Source organism: Pantherophis guttatus, chromosome 1, assembly GCF_059756535.1.
Source record: "Pantherophis guttatus breed Tessera chromosome 1, ASM5975653v1, whole genome shotgun sequence".
NCBI classification, from domain to species: Eukaryota; Metazoa; Chordata; class Lepidosauria; order Squamata; family Colubridae; genus Pantherophis; species Pantherophis guttatus.
Window position 1 is genome coordinate 70,490,116 of NC_142063.1, and position 25,640 is coordinate 70,515,755.

Sequence of the window (25,640 nt, forward strand, 5' to 3'; positions counted from 1 at the left end):
GTCCTCCAATAGGGACCTGAGAGGGGCGGACTAATACAACCTGAGTGGCGTAGGAGCCCGCAGAGCCGGCAGCGGAAATTGGCAGCTGTGGCCCGTTGCCGGTCGAAGACCGGGACCGTTGATTCACGCGTGGCAGTGGATGTGGAAGAGGCGGACGAAAATGCTGCGGTTGTTGGCTGCGCTGCTGGCGGTCGCGATGGTGACGGTGACAGTGTTGATGGATCGGTACAGTTTTGCGGGGCCACAACAACCCCGGCTCCCAGCTCGCTCTTTCTCTTCCGTGCCGGCGCCCGGGGATAAAGCTAACAACCTTTTCTGGGTGATTCAGGCAAGTGGCAGCGGGTGGCGCGGCGTGGCGTGGAAGCTTTCCGGCTACAACGGGTAAAAGCAGCGGCGTTGGTTTCTTTTTTCCAATTGCCCGGACCCGTTAGAAGCTACTGTAATTTTGATACATGACTAACTAAAATTACGTTCCAGTTTCAAGGTACAGGGTTTTTTCTCCACCCAGATTCAGGAGAATAGAGGGGGGGGGGGAAATGGTAAAAGGAGAGAATAAAACTGGGAAAACTATTGAAGAGTAATGAAAGAGTAGGAAACGACTAGTTCCGATCAATAAAGAGGAAGTCACTTTTCCAATTTGCTGGATTGGGATGATTTGAATCAGCTGTTCACGAACCGTAGTCAGAAAAGTTGTATCCTGTTTGGTGATACTGTGCATTCGTATTTTTGAGGGGGTGTGGAGGGGGGAACCCTGTAAAATGAGCTGCTGGCTTTTGTTCTGCTATATCAGTGTTTCTCAACCTTGGTAGCTTGAAGATGGGTGGACTTCAACTCCCAGAATCCCCCAGCCAGCAGCGCTGGCTGGGGGATTCTGGGAGTTGAAGTCCATCCATCTTCAAGCTTCCAAGGTTGAGAAACACTGTGCTATATACACTACCGCAGGGGTGGGCAAATGTGGCTCTTTTACAACCTGTGGACTTCAACTCCCAAAATTCCTGAGCCAGCTTGGCTGTCTCAGGAATTCTGGGAGTTGAAGTCCACAGGTTGTAAAAGAGCCACATTTGCCTACCCTTGCACTAGGGGAAAAGAGGTGTGTCATTGTATGTTCAGGGAAACTGGGTCATCTAAAAGTGGTGAAATTAAAACTATTATTGTTTGGAATCAAGATTTTTTTTTTCAGTTAACACTTTTTTTTTTTTTGGTATACCTATCTGGTACAGAACTGTTTTTATAAAGAGTTATTAGATAGGTTTATTTCTTTTTTTAATGTCAGTCTATTATTGTAGGTGTCAGATCTGCATATCAGTAAGTTTCAGAGTCCCAGTCGAGTTTCTGATTTTGAGAAATTCTGTAAGGAAACAATTCCCATAATCCAACCTGCTCTTACGTTAGTGACAGGTGAGTTATTTCTTTTTGTTTCATTTTTATATGATACTCTAATTCTTTGGGGAATATGCTCCAGTGCTGGTTACTTGTTTGGTAGGACCGCCTTTAAAATTAAAAAAAAGCTGTGCCACTGAAAAGGTTATTATATAAGTTCTTAGCATTAGAGGGAATACCCAAAAATTTGAAATACCAGAAACAGTTCCTCTTCTCGTTCTGTCACTTTTTGCAATTGCGTATTTGTTTTCTCTTACAGACAAATATGCAGTTTATCTAGACCAGTGGTGTCAAACTGAAGGCCCGGGGGCCAGATCCATCTCATGGGGTGTTTAGATTTGGCCCACAGGACCACCCTGGAAACAGCAAAAGACTGGCCCATGATACGTCTGCCAGTGACAACAGAGCTCTGTTTTCGCTGGCAGAGGATTGCAGGAAGCCATTGCAGCCGAAAACGGAGCTCGGGAGTCCGTTTTTGCTGGCAGAGTGCTTGGGCCACCACAGGCACCCCTGACACGAATGATGTGGAGCTGGCTATGCCCCCCCTGCCCCCTCCCCAAGATCAAACACAACCCTGATGCGGCCCTCAATGAAATTGAGTTTGACATTCCTGATCTAGACTTAGTCCTCTGATAACAATCAGCTAATATTGACTAATTTCAAAAAGTTAAGCTGGGCTGTTGGACCAGTTTAGTATTGGATGGGAAACCAAAAATAAAGTCCATGACTCTAAGTCAGATTGGGTAGTTGAAGTAATATCCCTCAAAACTATATTAACATGTTAGCCCCATCAGATGATTTTGTGTCTAAATATTTGTCTGAGAACTCTGTTAGGATCCTTCACCCTCTGAAAGAGCCTGAGTGGCACCAAATGATTTTTTTCAATCATGAAAAAATGCACAACAAAATGTCCTGCCTGGAGTGGAAAGACTGGCTCGCATATTTAACCATAGTTAACCAGATTGACCTTGGTCTTCTTTATTTTTTTAACAGTGTTTATCAAATTGTTTTATTGCTACTGATCGGTTGACATTCTGTATTCATCATTTATTATACACTTAAATGTATATTCACATACCAACATATTGAATAACTAGTTAGAATTAATATTAGTCTATCTGAGGTCTTTCAAGAAACCTCAGATTTTTTTTGCTAACCTTAGAAACAGAGTTAATCTAGTTAAGATTAGTGGACCGTTAGTATGGTAATCTGCTATATAGAAATACTACATGCAGCTGGTTAAGAAGAGAGGTTGGCTAGTTGAGAGTCACTAGCATTTCTTGACGATCTTGCAGTTTATTAAATGATAGGCAGCCTTTTTTATAGTTTGGGAAGTCTATGATTATATTTGAAGCCACTTCTAAAGTATCTTTGGCAGCAGCTGGTAGGCTATCTAGGTTTGGAGGAAGGATTAAACCACCCCATTGCATGCTTGTCTACAGTGCAGTATGGCACTGTGCCTCATTTCTATATGGTTAACAGAAATTAAAATTAAAGGACTTTTTTCAGTGTTAACTTTGGGATAGGAGCTGATTAACAAGCTAAGCTGTCTTTTCGGCCTTGTTCTTACCCTGGTTCAGACAATTTCCTAATGAAAGGATTTATGTAATTATGATTTATTATGTTTATTGAGAGGAAGAACCGCGTGGTCTACTCAAAGCAAGGTTTTGAAAATTCTGATACGCTGTAGAGAAATTAATTTTCTAAAGAGGCCACAGAAGAAACTGGAATTGTTGTGTAGGGCTGCCACCACCGTCTCCACTGCCCCTATTACCGCCTGGGCCAGACAGGGACAGCTAAAGGGCCAAATGTGGCCTGCGGGTAGTAAAATGGCCAGATGTGGTGTAGAATATGAACCCTATGTAAAAACATGTAGAGCACAGATGCTGACATTTTCTATAAGTTCAAAGGAAACACACAGTCATAATGTAATACGCTGCAGTAGGTGTCAAACCTAATTTCTGAATAGCTTGTCAGTGGCATTTGGTTTATTCTGCATTCTATTGTTCATTGGGTTCTGGAGCTCTTCTCTATTCACTAAACAGGTGACTTGACTGATGCCAAAACAAAGGATGGACTTGGGTCTGATCAGATTGAGGTGGAGTGGCAAACTTACCAGACAATCCTAAAAAGATCTAAGGTCATGGAAAAAACAAAATGGATAGATATAAAAGGAAATCATGGTAAGACAGAAACAAGACTTTAGGCATGTAATTCTAATTTTATGTTTATCAGTAGGAAATGCTAGATTGTCATAACCCCTTATGTAACCATGTTTAATGTTTTGATATTTGATAACATATTTTTAAAAAATGTTTGGAATCACTTTGTCTGCAAAGTATAAATATATATATATATTAAAGTAAGAGAATATTGTTTATATATTTAGCTTTTGTGGTAATTTTATTTTGCCCATTCTGTTGTAAATTTCCTTAAATAATATAATTTTAGTTTTCCCAAAAAGCATCTCAGCCTTTGGTTTGTGCAATAAATCTTGCTTTCCTCCCTAGTCATCCTGCTTCTCTTTCAAGTTCATACTGCAATGATTTTTTAAAAACTTAGACTACCTTTTTTATTCCTAGCTTTATCTTGAAACTGGATTGAAATCTTTGCCATTTTCATTGCAGATACATTCAACATACCTAGCCTGGAAAGTGTTCGTAATTACTACAGGTATGTTAGCATGTAATGATGGTTTCAGCAGTCCAGAATGATATATGGTGGATAGAAATTCCTATTTCAACAAGATACATGTACCAAAATGTTGACTCTTAACGTATTTTGTCAATTAAATATTTTAAGGTTAGTTATAGGGGTTTCCCTTCTTTTCAATTGTGTCCAATTATGGGAGACTGCCTGCAGTTGTCTTGACAATTTTTTTGTCATTGCCTGCTTCCTAAGGGCTCAGAAAGAATGATTAGCCCAAGGTCACCCAACTGGCTTTGTTTCTAGGACAATCCAGGTCTTCTGGTTTGTAGCCTGATGTCTTAACTGTGTTGGTGCAGTGGTTAGAATGCAGTACTGCACACTACTTCTGCTGACTGCTGGCGGTCAGCAATTTGGCAGTTTGAATCTCACCAGGCTCAAGGTTGACTCAGCCTTCCATCTGGGTAAAATTTTACCCACCATCAAGGTGGGTAAAATGAGGCCACAGATTGTTGGGGGCAGTATGCTGACTCTATAAACTGCTTAAAGAAGCCTATAAAGCACTGTGAAACAGTATAAAAGAAAGTGCTATTAATTATACTATATTAATCTGAGTCTCCAATTATAGGTAACCAAGGTTTTATCTAACTGACTCTATGTTGCTTGTTTCTCCTTTCTGTTGCTATTTAATAGCTGCATTTTTTCCCTTAACCTTTCGAAGGAAAGAGCGAGAAAATTCAAGCTTTGAAATTGAAGTCAAATTATTATTTATTATTTATTATTACGGTATTACAGTATTATGGTACTGTATTATTATGTCTTTTATTCATTAAACATGAAACTCAGTCAACTGAACATTTAAAAATGTGTCACAAATATGATTGATTGGTGCTAATGATTGATACGGGTTGCTGCCAGCGTCCTAGGTATCAACCAAGTATCTTCTTAAGATGTACAATGTTCCGAGTAGCACAGTTTTTTGCAGTTATGCTGGTATTATTGCAGGAAGCTGCAATTTCTTGATGTGTTTTGTAAAATTCTTGGACATGGTACCAAGTGCCCCAATGACAATGGGCATCACTGTTACATGTTTCATCCATAGCTGTGTAGTTTCGATGGCCAGGTCGCAATATTTTGTGATTTTTTCCAGTTCTTTTTCTTTGACTCGGGTGTCTCCTGGTACAGCGATATAAATAAATTGTATGCATCAGCCCTTGACAACTGTGATATCTGGCGTGTTATGTTCCAAATGACGATCCGTCTGTATTCCAAAGTCCCACAAGATCTTTGCCTTCTTATTTTAGATAACTTTGTCCAGTTTGTGTTCCCATGATGATGACTACTACTACTACTTCCTCTTCTTCTTCTTATATTATTATTATTATTATTATTATTATTATTATTATTATTATTATTATTATTATTATTATTATTGCCAAGTACAGAATGGTGGTGAACTGAGCACAGATGTATCTGTGTTATTTCTGTTATCCTTACAAGTTTCTGCTGTAACATATTTCTCCTTTCAATTAGAATTTTTCTTAAATCCTTTTCTTTGGCAGGAAATATTCTGCATGGCAGAAAGATGGCTCCTTCCATTATGTTCATAAAACATCTTTTGGAAAATATTCTTTCATCTGTGTCGATGCAAGCCTTAATCCAGGTCCCAAGAGACCCTACAATTTCTTTGGGATATTAAATACGGTAATGTTAGAAAAAAACAATGTTTTATCAACTCAAAAGATCAGAAAAAAATTGAGGCCAGTTCTGTGTCTTATATATTTTAACTATAGTGTCTGGATGAAGTGTTCTGAGTACAGGTAGTCCTCAACTTACAACCATTTGTTTAGTGATGTTCAAAGTAATGACAGTGAAAAAAGTGACGACAGTTTTTCACACTTATGACTCTTGGAACATCCCAATGGTCATGTGATCTAAATTCAGATGCTTCGTAACTGGTTCATATTTATGACGTTGCAGTGCCCCAGGATCATGTGATCATCTTTTGCGACCTTCTGACAAGCAAAACCAATGGGAAACCCAGATTCACCTAACCACCGTGTTACTAATTGAACAACTGCAACGCGTGTCACAAGAAAGATCATAAAATGGGGCAAAACTCACTTAACTGTCTCGCTTAGCAACAGAAATTTTTGGCTCAATTGTGCTCGTAAATCAAGGATTACCTGTATTCACCTACAGTATTTCTTCCTACTTTCAGCCTGTGAGATATGCCATGCAGTCATTTATCAATGTTGTTGATGTACCTCATGTCTCTGAACAGTGAGCATTTTCAAAGAGAGAGTGGATTTAGTTTCCTATGGCGTGAGTTTTATATGCAGTCACCAAATCTTTTCGTGAGATTTAGTTTTCTGTGGAACAAAGGATCAGTGGAGATTTAAGTAGTTTTGCAATCATATAGGTCTCTAGCAAAACACCCATTTCTTATTATTGTTTCTTTGCACACAGACCTCAATTGCATTCATTAGCTGCAAAGGGAAAAAATCCTTACTTTGGGTAACAGAGCAATCTTTGGGAACAGCTAGGCTTTACGGAAGGACATCCTCTAATTATCCTAAATTATTAGTTCTCTGTCAAACTCAAGATTCTACTAAGTATTTCCTTAAGAGAATCTGTCAGTGATAATCAGAAGGAGAGTATTAAGATAATCTGTTGAGATTGTTTTTTTAAAAAAATATTCTGTTGTCTCATGATGAAAATCAATGTGGTATAGAAGATTCTTTGGCTGCATTAGAAAGATCAAACTCGGTCCACAGTTCTGTCTGCATTCTAAGATATTGACATAAAGCTTCTGTGAAACAGCACAGTTGTATATATACCTTTTCTTTATTTACTTTGAAATATTAAAAGGCTGAGAGCCACTTACAGATCTAAAGATACTTCAAAATGTAAAAATTAAACAGACATGGTAGCGCAATAATACTTATTTACAAATAACCATAATTCATAAATTATGGTAGCTAAAGAGGTCTCTACCAAATGTATTTTATCTTACGGTACAGTGTTTTATAGATGTCGGCATCCTTGTTCAGATCTCTACTAAATATGTTTTCGAACAGAAGAAAAGCCTAAGAATTAAAGGATAGTTTATTATATTAAATTATGTAATGAAAATATTTTTAGCTGTCTATAATGTTTAGCATTATTTTCCATATGCATAGAACTAATAGTAGATTTTGCTTAGAAACTCTTTGAGAATTTTCTATGCTTGATATGTTGACATAGCATTATATATATAATTTTACTTCCCTGTTCCTTAGGTTCAGCATGAATTGAATCCCCAAATCAACATCAGTTCCGATCACTATATCATTGTTTTAGTATATTTTATCATCTTCTTTATATATTATCCAGAGTCACTTCAAGAGCACTGGGACAGATTCCAAAGCTCTTGTAGTTTGATTTTGTTTGTCTTCATTGAGTCACTGAAATTAACGCATACTTCAATTCGAACACTGATTTTTTAATTTGTAATGTTATTCAAAAACGAAAACCACAAGAAACCTTTTGGAGTACATGTAATCCTTTCTGTTATTTACTGTGAGCTTTGGTATTTCACTTGAGCAGGTTTTCTTTTATTTTTTTTCCTGCGTTCCCTGGGACATCTTGACACCTATGTGAGAAATTGTCCTAGTACTCCAGCATATGCTTCCTGTCTGTGTTTGGGGAATATAAAAATAAAATCTTTTTTTTAAAAACTTAAATGGGAACCATTTGGAGATCTTTCTTCTTTATTTTATTAGATTTGTGTGCTGCCCACTTCATCTAGAGCAGGGGTGTCAAACTCTATTTCTTTGAGGGCTGCATCAGGATTGTGTTTGACCTCGGGAGTGCTGGGGGGCATGGCCAGGAGGTGTGGCCAGCTCGATGTCACTCATGTCAAGAGTGCCTGTGGTGACCGGAGCGCACTGCCAGCGAAAGTAGGCTCCCAAGTTCTGTTTTCGCCTGTGACGGCCTCCTGCATCCCTCTGCCAATGAAAATAGAGCTCAGGAGGGCTGCGGGTGAACTCTGTTTTTGCTGGCAGAGACACTGTGGGCTGGTCCTTCGCTGTTTTCAGGGAAGCCCCACGGGCCAGATCTAAGCACCCTGTGGGCCAGATGCGGCCTGTGGGCCTTGAGTTTGACACCCCTAATCTAGCGGCAACTGTGGGTGGTTTACAAATATTAAACTTTATTTATAACTAGGACTTTAAAGATGCTCATGGCTTCCAGCACTAATATTGTGTTTAAAAACTGCGTGTATGTGTTGACTGTTTTCAATTTTGTATTAAAACTCTTCACACTTTTTCATTTCAGAATAAAATGGAGGAGTTGTCTGCACTGATCTCAGAAAGCCATGAGGCTAACCATACAATTTTGTTTGGTCATTACCCTACCTCATCAATCATCTCTGTATCTCCAGGGATACGAGCAGCCATGCGGTACTATTTTTATTTATTCTGGAAATATATTGTTTACTTTCTGCTTTTTAAAATAACTCATACATTTTGTATTAAGGAATAACAAGAAATTATTATTATTTAAATTACATTGTTAATTGGCTAGAAGCTAATATTTCTAACAATAATAATTCTTCATGTTGCAATGCCCTTTCCTAAGCGAACGGAAGGCATTAAGAAGATCTCCTTTCCCAGGACATGCAATGGACAAATCAAAACCACAGTCTCTTCTCCTGCTCGGTTTACAGAAACTTATTCAATGGGTTACAAGGCAGTACAGACCAATTTGTCATTCCTCTACTATCCTTTGACATCACCTCCTTCATAATTTATAATATCGCCACATTCTGAGCAATAATGTGCAAAACCTGCCTAGTATTGACTGCCAGATGAAGCTAGTCAAGCTTGATATAGTTCAGTCTACACCGAGGGTATTGGTCTCCTCTCAGTTTTACAGCCCACTTTTTCTTTTCAGCTTTTTAGGTAGCAGAATATGAATTTTGGATTCATTTGTAGCTTTGAATTCCCCATTTTTAATTCTGTAGTTCTACTCCTTTCAATAATTAAACATTGTTTGTTTTTCTAAGATGCTGGGTTTTTCTAGAATTTACAATGGTAAAAGTCCCAAGTAAACAGATTGTATGCTATGTATTAATAATATATTTTGCTTTGATTAGTTTTGCCTTAGTTTATTTGTGTGGGCATTTCCATACATTGGGAGGCCTGATGCCTGTCCTTCATACTCGTCATCCTGATGGGACTTTAGAGCTGGAGTTGGGAGACTGGAAGACTAGTAGGAAGTAAGTAAATGTCTAATGCAAAGGCAATATTTATTTCTTTTCTATTTTCTGTCATTTCTCGGTGCCTGGAAGCTGTAGGAGTCTGGATGGGGGAAAACAAGCTTCAGCTGAATCTCAGCAAGACAGAGTGGTTGTGGGTGCAAGGGACCGCAGGATGCAATTGTTTATCATTTTTAGTTCTGGCTGGGGTTGCACTACCCCTGACAGACCCAGTATGCAAACTAGAGGTTTTTCTGGACTCATGACTCCTGCTTGAAGAGCAGGTGGCAATCATGACTAGAGGAGCCTTTGCGCAACTTTGTGTTGTGTGCCAGTTGCGCCCTTACCTGGATCATGAGAGACTGCACATGGTCATTCATGTCCTAATCTTCTCTTGGTTGGATTACTCCAACGCGGTCTGCATGGAGCTACCCTTGAGTATTCAGAAGCTATAGCGAGTGCAGAAAATGCAGCAGCATGCACAGTTCTTTAGGCCCCTAGAGTGGCACATATAACACTGCTGTTGCACAAACTGCATTGGTTATCAGTTTGCGTCTGGGTCCAGTTCAAGGTGTTGGTTATTACTTTTAAAGCCCTATATTGCATGGGTCAAGGATATCTGAAGAGCCATCTCATCCCAAAGGGTGAAAACTCACCCCATTCATGCGAGCAGAAGAGGTCTGCTATGGACCCCATCTGCTAAGAAAATCCAGTGGGCAGGTCAAAGAGAAGAGTCTTTTTCACTGTGGTCCCTTCTGTATCACCAGAAAGGAAAACTTTCCCACCCATTTGGCCTTCCAGAAGGGTATCAAAACATGGCTTTGCTAGCTAGTTTGAGACCATGAGAGGGGGCCCTCACCACTAGAGATGGCTAACGGGGTAAGATGACCTCATCCCTGTACCAGTGGTGGGTTTCAAATTTTTTTACTACTGGTTCTGTGGGCGTGGCTTAGTGGGCATGGCATGGCTTGGTGGGCGTGGTTTGGTGGGTATGGCAGGGGAAGGTTACTGCAAAATCTCCATTCCCTCCCGATCAGCTGGGACTTGGAAGGCAGAGAATAGATGGGGGCAGGGCCAGTCAGAATTTTTACTACCGGTTCTCTAACTACTCAAAATTTCCCCTACCGATTCTCCAGAACTGGTCAGAACCTGCTGAAACCCATCTCTGCTGTGTACCATCCGTCTCTTGGTTCTTTTTTTTTTAATAATTAAAAAAACCCTGTTTTCTATTTATCTTTTCATGATCTGTAAGCTGCCCAGAGTCACCTGATCAGGGAGCTGGGAGGCATATAAAAATTAATAAACTATGTAAATAAATATCTTAATTATGGGCTTCTATTGTTTAAGATGTTCCTTGTTAATTAAAATATTATTTTAATTATTGAATATCAGGTATCGGATTCTTGCGTTTGATCATGACCTCTTCAGTTTTGCTGACCTGAAATTTGAAGAATGGCCTGTAGTTCTTATCACCAATCCTAAATCATACCTTTATAGTAGCTATGCTCATGAACCACTACAGAGAATTCTTCATTCTACCCACATTAGGTAACGTACATGTTTTGAAACATATGGAAATTTTATAGAAATAATAGCAATGATGTGGTGGCTAACTTGCCAGTCATCCTATCACCAGTCCAAATAATCACTCTTGCAGTTGCTTGCATCACCTGTGCTGCAAAGTCTAAGTATCTCGGCCAACACTCTCATTGCTTCTGTACTGTTTTTTTTTTTTAAATGTAAAAAATAGAGAAAGCATAGTGGCTCAATTAGTATAGGACTTATCATGGAGGATGGTGGAATAGTTAAATCCTTCATGCCCTCAACTCTTTGCATGCTGTGAATGATGAAAAAGACTGAAACCACAGAGAAGTTTCTTCTGCAGCAGCTCTGCTTTGTCAATGCTCTAGAAACCCATCTTTCTTCTGGCAAAATAATGGTAGTTGCTTTGCCTAGCAACAAAATATCTAATTTCGGGCAACATATTAAAACCGTGGCTCATAGCCTGGATTGAAATCACACACAAAGTCAAATAGAAGATTGCTTAACACATATAACCATGGGCAGTGACTAGGTTTATGCAACATTCTGTGCTCTGATTTGTTTTTCCATGTTTTATTAAATACAGTTTAGTGGGCTGGGTTTACTTTTATTTACTTTTAATTTTATTTATTTATTTGTCAAGCATATATAAGATAACAGATAAAAGTATAAACATGATTATGAATACATGAAATGGATACGAATAAAAAGGGACATTAGGACAGGGATGGTAGGCACGTTGGTGCGCTTATACACGCCCTTTACAGACCTCTTCGGAATGGGGTGAGGTCAGCAATAGAAAGTCTAAGGATAAAGTTTATGGGGTTTGGGGAAGAAACCACAGAATCAGGTAGTGCATTCCAGGCATTGACCACTCTGTTGCTGAAATCATATTTCTGTAATCAAGTTTGGAGCGGTTTACCTTGAGTTTGTATCTCTTGTGTGCTCGTATATTGTTACGGTTGAAGCTAAAGTAGTCATTGACAGGTAGGATATTGTGCAGTCACTTTGTTCTCTCTCTTTTTCACAAAACACACTGCAAAGAAGAGAATGACTTGCATAACTTGAATCAGAATCTGTAGTTAAGAACATAGTTAGATTCCATTGGTGCTTTTAGATTCCACTTTTGACTGCAGAGGTTCGAATTGTAAAAGAAGGTGAACTTTAGCAAAACTTCATTTAATTGGAAGGTAACAGTCTTACAAAGAAGTGCTACCATTTGTATTGTTAATTCAGAGAGGAATATCATAGAAATATGATTCTTTCCATCCTGTATGACACTGTCTCGAACAATAATAAAATTTGAAATTATTTTTATCACCTCATTTATCTGTCAGAATGTGCAGATTATGCTAGTGAACAAATGGCTGGAAAAAATCCTGGGGTTACGTTGCCCTGCATTCTTCTTTCACTGCACTGATGTTTCTAACTACATTTTTATTTCATATCGGTTTTCCAAACAACCTACAAATTCTAGCCTTTATTGATCACAGTCCAGACTATAATGAGATAGTAAATTATTTTAAATACTTCAGTAAGGGTAATATGTTTTTCTCCTATACACTACACATAAACATAGTGGCTTTTAATTTAAGCATATGCGTGATATCATTAATAAGTCCCACTATATTCTTGTACTTAGAATTTTGGCCTTCTCTCCTTCTCCTATCAAGTTTGTCAAGATCATGATTGATGACATTTATCTTGGAGATGCTATTCAGGTGTCTGGACCTCTCTATGTTCTGAAATGGTCCCCCCAAAACTACAGTCAAGGATTTCATCAGATAGCTGTAACTGTTGAGGTGAGTTTTCTGCTATTCATCATTCTATCATTCTATCATATATTTGGCAGAAAAAATGCATTTGGCAGAATTTCTGCTTATCTATGATTATTCAATAGGTAACCTTCTGTCTTCCAGCCTTTCTAAGTAGGAGCAGTAGGCATAGTGTAAGGATAGGTATGTTTTAACAACGTGGTATTTATAGTCATCAATATATCCACAGATGCTTCTAAACACTCATCAGGCTCCATAGCCAAATTCATTTTTAAAACATTATTTTAATATGAAAAATTAAATGGGAAACTAGCATGCTGCAGAGCACCAACCTCAAACATAATATTCTGTTTCCAAAATAAAAATATCCCCAATATATTGCAGAGTTTTCTCAGAGCTCTGGTTATTGCAAAAAAGGAGGAGGAAGGGAGAGGAGAAGGAGATTAATGTAGGAAGATGATAGCAGCCTCTCACTAGCAATAGCCTTTATTTATTTATTTATTTATTTATTTATTTATTTATTTATTTATTGGTTTGATTTATATGCCGCCCTTCTCCGGAGACTCAGGGCTGCTTACAATGTGTTAAGCAATAGCCTTCATACTTTTGTATATACCTGCTTAGTAGGGCTTTTGGCCCCCCCCAAGCGGTGTTCTTTTTTATACAAAGTCAGCTTATTGCCCCCACAATCCGGGTCCTCATTTTACCTACCTCGGAAGGATGGAAGGCTGAGTCAACCTTGAGCCTGGTGAGATTTGAACTTGCAGTAATTGTAGGCAGCTGGCAGCTAAGTGCTATTTAACAGCGCTTTAGTCCGCTGCTCCACCAAGGCTCCTCCTTAGACTTAATATACCACTTCATAGTGCTTTTCAGGACACTATGAGTGGTTTACAAATGTCAGCATATTGACCCCAACAATCTGGGTCCTTATTTTATTGACATCATGGAGGGATGGAGGGCTGAGTCAACCTTCAGCTGGTCAGGATTGAACTCCAGGCAGTGGACAGAGTTAACCTGCAATAGCTGCATTCTAATTCCTATGCCACCATGGATTTTTCTGGTAAGTGGATATTTTCTGACTGGGCAAGCCATCGTAGCAGGCATTTTATGATAATACCTTCAATGTGCTTTCAAATGATTCTACTATCCCAAACAATTGGGGAACCTGCCATTCTGGAAAAGAATGAGAAAGAAAATGTAAACAATGACTGGCATTGTCTCAAAATTTCCTGACAGTTAGAACAATTAATCAGTGGAACAACTTGCCTCCAGAAGTTGTAAATGCTCCAACACTGGATGTTTTTAAGAAGAGATTGGATAACCATTTGTCTGAAGTGGTATAATCCTGCCTAAGCAGGGGGTTGGACTGTAAGACCTCCAAGGTCCCTTCCAACTCTGTTATTCTGTTCTGTTCTGTTCTGTTCGAATCAGATTACTGGCAGCACACGTAAACAGTGAAATATAGATTGGGGCAACCATTCAATGATATGACCAGAATTAAATGCTACAGTAAGGACTGCTAGAAAATATTTAAGCAATGAATAACAAGAACCTTAAGTATGCAAGTCTGCCATTAGAATATACCTTAGTTATTAAACTGGATACTTTATTAATAGTTATTAGTTGCTTTCCTATAATGCCATATTGTATCATAGAACAGAAGTACAAGAATTGAATGGAAGCATGTAGAAATTTGGGGGTGGTGTTACTAGGATAGGGAATTTTAGGAAAAATGTAATGTAGAAAATCCAGTCGATTTCAAAGAAAGTAAGGTAGGCTGATTATTGGAAGAGAGGGAGGTGCTGAGAAGATTGGCATGTGTGTCAAACAGGTGGTATTCAGCAGGTTCTGACCAGTTCTAGAGAACTGGTAGCAGAAATTTTGAGTAATTTGGAGAACTGGTAAATAACACCTCTGACTGGCTCCACCCCCATCTATTTTCTGCCTCCCAAGTCCCAGTTGATTGGGAGGAAATGGGGATTTTGCGGTAACCTTCCTCTGGAGTGGGGAGGGAGTAAAGATTTTACAGTATCCTTCCCCTGGAGTGGGGTGGGAATGCAGATTTTACAGTATCCTTTCCCTATCATGTCCACCAAGCCATGCCACGCCCACCAAGCCACGCCCACAGAACCGATAGTAAAAAATTTTGAATCCTACCACTGGTGTCAAAGGACTATCAGGGACTGTTTGAGTTTATGGGAATAAGAGAAGGCACTGCTAGAATAGGGGCTCGGTGGGCTAATGGTTTGATTAATAGCAGATCTATGGGAAGATGAGGACTGGAAACCCGATTTGTACAAAATGACAGATTGATTTAACAGAAATCTCCCCTTTGGGTGGGGATACATGTGGGGGGGGGGGGCTAACAAAATAAAAAATGGAGCATAGTACTGAAAAAGTTTATTAATCCTTGTTTTGGTCCTATTTTAGGATAGCAGTGGTAGAAGTGCCACTCAGCTTCATTCATTTGCTATGGAGGAAAATCTTTCTCTTAGATTTGATCTTTTGGCATCTTGGCTTCTTCTTACTGACCATTATATATGGGTAAGTATTCTTTCAGATAGGAGTGAACAATAGATGGATGGATAGATGGATGGATGGATATAAAGGTAGTCCTCGATTTACAGTCATTTGTTTAGTGACCGTTGAAAGTTACAACAGCATTGATAAAAGTGACTTACAACTGATCCTCACACTTAAAATTGTGTAAGTCGGGGAGGGTTGGGGCCGACCTCTCTCTGGGAGGCAAGATGTTCCAGAGGGCAGATGCAACAGCAGAGAATGCCCTTTTCCTGGTCACCGCCAGATGGAATACTTGGGCCAACAGAGTCGGCAGCACGCCTCCTCTGCTGGCACAGGTGGGGGGTGCAATCCCAATGGTGATCACCAATACCTTACACCCGGAATCAGACTGGCATGGATGGAAACCCTTGTTTATTACTTATTGTATAAAAACTTACTTATTGTACACCATCCATAGTCACCTTGTTTAAGATGGACAGCTATATAAATCTATACATTTATGGATGGATGGATGGATGGATGGATGGATGGATGGATGGATGGATAGATAGATAGATAGATAGATAGATAGATAGATAGATAGATAGATAGATAGATTTGGTAGATAAACATTATTATCTTTTGGATGCAACGGCTAGTAGAAAATGTGGTGGCCTGTGCTGTGGTGATTGTATCTCTGTATACTTGGATGATCCTGTTACTTTTGGAGCTGCACTGGCTTCTGATTGGCTTCTGTATGCAACCCAAGGTGCTGGTTGTGACCTGTGAGGCCCTACATTGCTCTGGAACAGTTATCAAAAAGCCTGCCTTCTATGGGATCATCAGTGGTCTCTGAGTTTGGTTGTTTGCTTGCAGTGTTTTCATTACCCAACTAGGTAACTTCATCAGTGCAAGTGAATGTGGGGTTTGCTCTTGGTAGTTTCTTGATTAGGGTATTGTTTTCTGTTTGATTGTCTGGTGGCAGTTCCTGGTTTTGACAGCAGGAGAGGTTGTATTCTGGTCTTTTTGTTTCCTTCCTAATTTTTTTATTGTCTCTAGGAAATGCCTTGTGGTACAGGAGAGAAGTAGCTTCCGTTCATATATTTATTAATAATAGAGAAAGTTAGTTAATAGTAGCTGACCTTTTTATTTTTCATTTTCAAAATATATCATACTGCTTTTGATTTTTTTTTTTCAGGTACGAACACTCTTTGTATTAACAATTATATTTCAACTTGCTTTGCTGATTTTTTTCCGGTTTCGAGCAAAACCTAAATTTAAAAGTAAGAGCAATTACGTTGATCCTTTTTCCTTTCATCCCCTCTCCATTTCATTTTTCTTCTTTCAGACCTAATGGCATGTTGAAAATAAATTATGGAAGAGGGTCTCAGTTCTCTCAGTAATTGTCCAGATTAAGTGTCAGATTAAGAACAGAATGAACCTAAAGTTACTATCAAACATCTAGCTCAGTAACAGGCCAGATTCAACTGGAGGCTGCAGAGAAAAATAGTACAGAGAAAAATTCGCAGTGCCTATTCAGAGAGATGGTTGACCCACTCCCCTGGTCATATGTAGAGTATGGAGAGTATGCAGCCTGTCCTATGTTTCACAGGGCAACATGCACACAAACAGAAGAAGTCCTGGCAGAGAGCAGAAACACAGAGACACCAGTGGTGGGTTGCTACCGGACTGGGTGAACCGGTAGTGGCGGGGGCGGAAGGCTCTGCCCACCTGTCTGGACATCTCTGCGCATGCACAGAATCTTCTGCACACAGGCAGAAGTGTTGTGAGTGCCCGCAAGCAAACCGCTACGGGATTTGAATCCCACTACTGAGAGACATAACATATTAATTTGTTACATAGAAGAAAACATAATCCCTTCTGTATTTGGCTACTGCTGATAAAGAATTCCAGAAGCCATGCTCAGCATACTTGCCATACGAGGTTTTATATATATATATAAATGGAATGCTTTAAACAACATTCCAAGTGAATTTCTATTTGAAACTCCCACGGATCTTAGTTGTCTTTTAATTTGCCTAGAGCAGATTATACTATCAGTAATGGTGGCAGTAACATTGGTGTACAAGTTGAAATGAAATGATATTTTTTTAAGAAAAATTATCCCATGCCTATGTCAGTCCCTACATTGCCCCAAATATGGAAAATAGATATTGATTATAAGCTGTACTCAGCTAGCCTCCTTTGTACTTCCAGAATTTTGTTCCTGCAAAATATGGGCAGCATGACGATGGGACAACATCAGCAGATCATCATTTGTGACTATTTAATAGCTATAATATTCTCTCGTATAGGCTGATGTTTTCTAATAAGAATATTCTTAGAAAACTGATGACACCGTTTTGAGTTGGGCTAGTTTTTAATCACATAAAGTAGCTATTAGATTCTAGTATCAGAATAGTTCATTTTTAAATATTAGGATAAATATTAGGATTTCTCTTATTTTTATTTGTGATATGTTTATGGTATTCACATCTAAATATTTAAAAACCTAAGACGGGGCAGTTGTATTGTACATCTTGAATTGATATGGACAAATCTATTTAGGACATTGTATTTTATTATTACAATTTGTTAGATTTCTGTATACCTTTCCTCCAGGAATTCAAAGCCATGTATGTTGCACTCCTCTAATTTTTCCTCACAATAATCTGTGAGGTTAACTGAATTGAGAATGATTGCTCCAAAATCACTTGAATAATTTTTGTGGCTAAAATAGATTTAAACTAGATTGTCTCTAATTCTACTCTAATACTGTACCTTCTAGAACAAGTGGAACACTGGTTCTAATCCAACTTTTCACTAGCTGTTGTTGATGTGTCACTTTCTAAATTTGTGACCTGGTATGTTTTCAGCAGTAGCAAGCAATAATTTTGAACTGAGATTATGTTATTGTTTCAGAACCCCCAGGTGTGGCAGTACGAACCTCTTTTTCTCTTCATGTCCTGAGCAAAACAGATTTATTCTTCTACTCGTTTCTGATGTTGAATTTATATACTATTCTAGGTAAGTGCAAAGAATGTGAAAAGCAGTTTATTAATTTCTAAAGACTTTATTGCAAAATATTTTAATAGGGTTCTAAATGAAAAAATAATGAATTCTTACAAATGTAACCATTTGAATCATGCATTGGCATAATTTAGATTTTAAAAGTCCAAACAATTCATAGATTTTTAAAAAACAGGAAAATCTCCTTTTAGTAGAATTCAGCTTCTGATAATTTCATGGAGACATAATGTACAGTAGTCCTCGTCTTACAATCAGAATTGAGACCAACATTTCTGTTGCTAAACGAGACAGTTGTTCAGTGAGTTTTGCCCCATTTTACAACCTTTCTTGCCACCGTTCTTAAGTGAATCACTACGGCTGTTAAGTTAGTAACATGGTTGTGAAGTGAATCTGGCTTCCCCATTGATTTTGCTTGTCAGAAGGTCGCAAAAGTTGATCATCCTGGGACGCTGCAACAATCATAATTACAAGTCAGTTGCTAAGCATCTGAATTTTGATCATGTGACCATTGGAATGCTGCAATGGTTATAAATGTGAAAAATAGTTGTAAGTCACTTTTTCCAGTGCCGTTGTAACTTCGAACTGTCACAAAAAGAACTGTTGTAAGTCGAGGACTACCTGTAGAGCAGTGTTTCTCAACCTTGGAAGCTTGAAGATGGGTGGACTTCAACTCCCAGAATCCCCCAGCCAGCAGCGCTGGCTGGGGGATTCTGGGAGTTGAAGTCCACCCATCTTCAAGCTACCAAGGTTGAGAAACACTGCTGTAGAGTATGGATAATAGATTGTTTTCTTGACTGCAGTATAGGAACAGTTCACTCTTTGCCCTTTTCCAGAATAGTTTTTCAGCTTCTCAGTCTACCTTATAGTCCTGTAATTTTCTGAAAGCCCTCCATTCAAGATCTAACTAGACTTGCTCCTACGCTTAACTGATACATATGAGATGATTTCTTAGGCACTACATATTAAGAAGAAGAAAAAATGGTGAGCTTTGTATGCAGTAGCTTGCCAAGGATTCCTGTGAATAGGATTATTGAGAAGCATACACAGGTAATCCTGTATTTATGACTATTAATTTAATGACCATTTGAAGACACGGCAATGCTAAAAAGTGACTGATGACTAGTCCTTACACTTACAACCATTGCAGCTTCTCTGCAGTCACTTGATTTGCTTAATGACCACAGTGATCTGCTTAATAACCATGACAACAAATTCATAAAATTGCATACAACTCACTTAACAATCATATTGCTTAGTTTTGGTCCCAGTTGTGGTTATAAATTGAGGACTGTCTCTTGTCAGGCTTTGCATTGATACAAATTTAATTAATAATAATGATAATAAAGCAGCATCCTTGCTCAAAACTAAGATGTTTCTGATAATTTTGCTCAAATCTTCACTCTTTATATTTTCCAATATTATGGTTTGCTGCAGCTTCTAATGTATCTCTGTTTTTTATTTATTTGGCCACTGAGTCCATGACGGAAACGATGGCCAAATCCACATTTCTTAATTGTATCTATTTATTGGAACACAGCATCTCTTTAAAAATGTATATTTTGAGAGTAAAAGTTATATTTTAAAGTATTTGTACATGTATATTGTATATTCTATATTGTAAAGTTTGTGATTTCTCTTACGAAACGCAAAGAAATAATAACATATATTAAAAAATTTACAATCCTTTATGTCTAATTTTAAAAATCTTATTCACTAAATTCACACATCACAATAAGCACAATAATGTGGTTGGTTTGGTTCTGGTTTAACTTGTTGAACAAACCATTCCCATTGGGATTTAAAAACCATAGTGTATAATATTGTGCCCAAAGCATAGTTTGATATGTGAATTAATTAACTGAATAGATTATACTGATCAAATGGCATTATTTACAGGAGTTAGTTATCTGCATGGATCTTTTTGTCCTAGTGATTATTAGCAAGGATTTCAAACTGGAAAAATATTTATTTAACACTCTGGATATGCTTAATATAATATCATTTTTCTCCCTATCAGGACCCTGGTTCATTGGTGAGGTTATAGAGGGCCATGTGGGGGCCTGCTTTTCCTTTGGGTTAATTGTTAATGGCCAGTTCTTTGAAGGCAGCTCAACCTTCCTTGTTGGAATTTTACAGGTAGGACTCTCAGCATAGTTTTTGATAACAATCTTCTGATCGTTTTTTCCCAATAGTTAAATATGTTACAAGATTAAAAAAAAACTTAGAGACAGCATTGCTTGTTAATATGACTATAACAAGCTTCCAGTAGTACATTTAGTAGACTATTCAGATGTATACAATTTCTTCAGAACAAATTTAACTTTCCATGTAATTGTTAATTCCGTAGCATAATGTTGGAGTAGGTATGTATTTATTTAGAGTTTATGTCTCCCTCCCTTTTCTGCCTTTTGACAGTAAGATTTCTATGGCACTTATTTATTATAACAACTTATTTATTTACACACAAAAAAACACACAAAAACCATAATGACAAGACCTGAGACCTATATTACAAATATTTGTAGCGGGAAAGCCAAGTATTGGGCAAAATAAAAATATTTTGGCAATTCACCAATAGCTAAAAGAGGGAGCCAATAAGCCTACCTAGGAAGGCCACTGTAGTAAGCCTTGCTACTTTTGTCAAGAGCTTCTTTCCTGTGTCCCTGCTAACCCACTTGTGGATGCAAATGACAATCCCATTTTAGTAAAAGTCAGGGCAAGTGTAAATAGCCAAGCATACTACAGAGGAGGGGGAAGACAGCTTTGTCAAGGGGGCAGGGAAAATGGGAAATAAAAGGCAACGGTTTGGGGCCCACACCTCCAGGCTGTGCTTCTTGTAATCCTGAAAAAGGAGACACACTTTCAAATAATTGGGCCCTAGTCTTTATAGGATTTTATAATCTCCTGCACTTCAAGACCTATCCACAGATCGGTCATTGAAGTTCAGGTAAGGCAATAAACAAATGTGAAACGGGCTTGATTGTTGCAGCTTTACACAAGATGAAATTTTGAACATTTGTCGTAGCAGTTCCAAAGAGAGCATTTTATGGACATCTACCTGAATAAATAGATTTGCTTGAGGCTTGCTCTGCTTTTTCCATTTTATTTCATATGAAGATCTGTTGATACTGCTAAAGTTCTATTTTGAAATCGTATTTCTGTATATTAAGCCAACTTTCTGTATTTTCCCAGTGGAGAAACCGTTTGTAATTGCAGTTTTTATTTGAGTTGGGGACAGCCATAACCTCATTGCTTTGTTTGAAAGTTAATTATAGGTCATTCTGAGGGATCCTTGGTGCTCTCTGAGCAGATGTTTCATTACCCAAACAAGGAAACATCATAACATCATTACCTAGTTTGGATAATGAAACGTGTACAAGAAAACAACCAAACTCAGAAAGCACCAAGGGCCCCTCATTTCAATTCTGAGTTACAAATATTCTCCTTTATTGATAAGTCATTTTTCCCCAAACTCGGCAACTTTAAGATATGAGGACTTCAACTCCCAGAATTGAAGTCTACAGCTTCACATCTTAAAGTAGCCAAGTTTGAAAACCACTGATGTAGGCTAGTTTCCTGCCATGGGCCCACAGCACCCTCTACATGTTTGTAGTGATCAATAGAACTTCCTGCTGAGAAATCTGAATGAGCTTCTCTTTCACAAGTATTTTTTAATTCCCCACTGTTTGACAATAAATTCATCAATTTTTTAAAAAAACATGTGATCAACCGTTTTCAGAATGTGCTAAATCCACAAGTGTTCTCCCACTGAAGTGTATAACATATTGTTTAATATGTGAGGGTACAATTTTTTAAAAATTGATGCTTTTCAGCTTATTGTAAGATTCTTAAGTTCATAGTGTACAAAACTGAAAGATAAAATTTAGGTAGGGCAATGTTTTAAAAGTGTTCCAGGAAGAAAGTGGCTATTTGTTGTCAAATTTACTTGTTTGCTTAGTTACCAGCTTAGTTACAGCTTAGTTACTATACTTAGATGAAACCTTGCTATATGAGGCTGAGATCTTGTCAGTCATGCAAGGAAGACCAGAGAAGGAACATGGCCAGATGAGCTAATACTACTTTATTGTAAAGTTACAGCCTGTCATTCTTAGTATATACCTTTACAGATCTACTATATGTGCATTTTATTTATGGCTTCATGTGTCAAGTGTTCGGAGTAATTTTATGTATTTATATTTCTGCATGTGTTCTGAGAATGTTTTTGTTTGATAGGTGTTATTTTTCAACCTACCACTGATGGCGTACACCTGTTGGTGCCTATTGCTACGTTGCCAAGGCCAGCGTTTTCGTTCTCATCTGTATCTTATCAAACCATATTGGACTGTGCCCATCCATTTAATCATGTCACTTCTATTTTTCTGGCAAGTCTTTTCCTGTTACTTCTTACTGAAGACATATGGAACTCTTTCTTTTTTTCTCTCTCCAATGAGAACTTGGGTTGTTGCACTAACCCTCTTCCTGGTCTACAGAATTTGGGCAATGGAATCTATTTTGCTGAGAACCTTTATTGCAGATATGAAGAACTACCAAACTTCCTGATGCTTCCTTTTTTCCGGAGCCTGAAGTATACAATCACTTAAACTGTTAAGTGATAAAGCTGTGAACTATTTCCAGTTGAATGTCTTATGTTCTGATTGCATAGACAATGGATCATGAAGGTTCAGGATTGCCATCAAACCCCTTCTGTGCTGCTCTGTAATAAAACTTTTAGAAAAAAGTGACACTATTTGCCTCAGGAACCGCTTTCTTATTATATTTACATTGATACTGAGCTTGACATCATACTGTTTTAATGCTAGACAAAATTTATGGACTATTGTAATGTTTTGTAATTGTTTCTACTTTTGTGTGTTTCTTTATCAGATGATTTATCTAAACATGGGAATATTTGCCCTTTGCTGAATAGCAATTTATTCAGCCCTAATTGAAGGCCTGTTAAGTCATGTCAATCACCTTTGCCCACTTTCCTTTTCAAACTCAGTCCTTTCCCCAACTCCAGCCTCCATTTTTTAAAAAAATGTTTTTCAAACTACCCTGGGTTTTAACGAAAGTTCTGTAGTCTTTGTTTATATATATTGTACTGTAACGGATTTCATGACAAGAAAAAATGATATAATTGCTTTGGATAGTATTTATAACAGAGTCCGTAATTTCTGAGTTGTTAATATGATGCCCAAATGATTGCAATGGATGTGCCCGTTAAGACTCGTAATCAGAGTTAATGAAAGGCATTGCCTTTGCTTCAGGAAGCTCCTCTCTACTTCCCATCTGTCTTCAGAGTCAGAGTATGCTGTGCAAACTTGGCCATGTGGCTTATAAACTGAATTAAAATCAAACTGTTTTATTTTGATTTAGCATATTGTGTGAATTTAACAAATAGTGGTTTTTCCCCCAAATAATTAATGCTTAAGCAAACCATACATGTAAAAGCTATGGTTTAATATATGAATTCAGATGAAAATGTTTGTGCCTTCTGCACGCTTGCATATGGAAGATAGCTTTATGTCAAATTCCTGCTGGTTTCCTCTAGTAATTTCAGATAGGCAGGAATCCACTAAAATGCACATAATTTCTTGCAAAGCTTTCTGGATTATTGCCAGTATTAATGCTGCATATGTATTACTTAACAGATCAATGTAGCCTATTAGCAATCTGTTGCTGTGGAATATTGCTGATTTTCTTGGTTCATAACTATTATGCTGAATGAGATCACAATGAGATTGAAATAAAATGTGTTCTTCAGTTTTGTTATGCAGGAACTGAGATAATCAGTAAGAAAATAGAATGTGCTGCATCTTGTTAAAAAAATGAATGCGAAAAATACAGTTAAGTGTATGCTATACTTATATAAAAATGAGTCAATTATAGAACTAGACATGTGAAATGAGCACCTACTGACAATGGCTAAACCTTGCAGAAATCTGTCTCTAAATGTCCAAGGCAATTTATCTTATGCCATAATCAATAACTGACCTGATGCTTCCAGGATTCAGAGTTTATGATTAGGATGGGTATGGCTGATGGGTCAAGTTACAGCATGTTTATATGTTTACTGAAAATAATTCAAGAGATGTAGTTATAAGACTCTATATAATCTTGCACATGATATGGCTGGAACTATGTATGTGTAATGTAAAGGAGTTTGCCTCAGCCATTTTTTCTTCTAATGCACACGCAATAAATATACAAATATTGCCTCTGGTTTGTGCCCCATTGTTAATTTAATAACATGTATGGGCTATGTCTGAATATACATTGCACTTTTATTTCTTTTTAATCAATATTTTTTTCAAATTCCATAATTTGTCTCTGTTGTAATAAAATGCTTTGGTGTACTATTTATTCCAATCTTGTATTTGCTAACATTTTTCCGTCTTCTCTGAAAATGTTAACGTGTTGATACATACAACCATTCTCATGTCTACACACAACCCTCTCTGCCTATTATTTCCCTCCAGCCTGAATTTGGAGATATGCTTTCCCCCAATCTAGAAGTAATATTGGATAAACCTGGATAGGATTGTCTTCAGGGGTGAAATTCAGCAGGTTCTGGAGAACTGGTAGCGGAAATGACAGGTTCAGGAGAACCGGTAGTGGAAATTTTGAGTAGTTCGGAGAACTGGCAAATACCACCTCTGGCTGGCCTCAGTGGGGTGGGAATGGAGATTTTGCAATATCTTTCTCCTTGGAGTAGGGAGGGAATGGGGATTTTGCAGTATCCTTCTGTCACGCCAAGTCACGCCCACCAAGCCATACCACAGCCACCAAGCCATGCCCACAGAACCAGTAGTAAAAAAAAATGGATTTCACCACTGCTTAAAAGTAATTTGTACAGAATTCACTAGGAGTTGATTCAGATAAGTATGTAAGAATTGCAGGGTAAAAAATTCCTACTGGAGTACAGGTAGTCTTTGAGTTATAACAGTTCATTTAGTGATTGAAGTTACAACGGCTGAAAAAAGTGACTTATGACCATTTTTCACACTTATGACTGTTGAGCATCTCCATGGTTATGTGATCAAAATTCAGACGCTTGGCAACTGACTCATGATGGTTGCAGTGTCCTGGGGTCATGTGATCAACTTTTGCAACCTTCTGACATGAAAAGTCAATGGAGAACCCAGATTCACTAAACAACCGTGTTGCTAACTTAACAATTGCAGTGATTCAATTAACAACTGTGGCAAGAATGATCAAAAAATGGGACAAAACTCATTTGTCTCGCTCAACAATGTAATTTTTGGGCTCAATTGTCATAAGTCGAGGACTACTTGTATTAGTAATACAGTGCTGTTTCTGCAGATGCCTTGTTTGCTACTTTCTTGTTTACCTGACAGTGAAAAACCCACAGAAAGGATATGCAGTGCATGGAACAGGTTTTGCTGTAAACTTTCGAGTCACCAATTATTAAAAGTTTTCCTACCACATTTTTTCCTTATCATGAGGAAATTCAAAGAAGGGGTTCTTCCTTTGTAATAATTCTCATGGTCATTGGGCTACATTGG

The 25,640-nt window shown here is 38.0% G+C and overlaps 1 protein-coding gene across 1 annotated transcript; it reads left to right on the plus strand.

Annotated features, from left to right (window-relative positions):
• On the plus strand, window positions 1-24,483 carry TMEM62 (transmembrane protein 62). The gene is made up of 14 exons (XM_060687495.2): window positions 1-328; window positions 1,287-1,398; window positions 3,426-3,563; window positions 4,008-4,053; window positions 5,589-5,730; window positions 8,344-8,468; window positions 9,164-9,286; window positions 10,658-10,813; window positions 12,450-12,609; window positions 15,013-15,126; window positions 16,283-16,367; window positions 18,007-18,111; window positions 20,132-20,250; window positions 22,348-24,483. Exons 1-14 carry the CDS (start codon window positions 140-142, stop codon window positions 22,672-22,674), a joined length of 1,941 nt encoding a protein of 646 aa, XP_060543478.2. The 5' UTR covers window positions 1-139; the 3' UTR covers window positions 22,675-24,483.
• The last annotated feature ends 1,157 nt before the right edge of the window (window positions 24,484-25,640 follow it).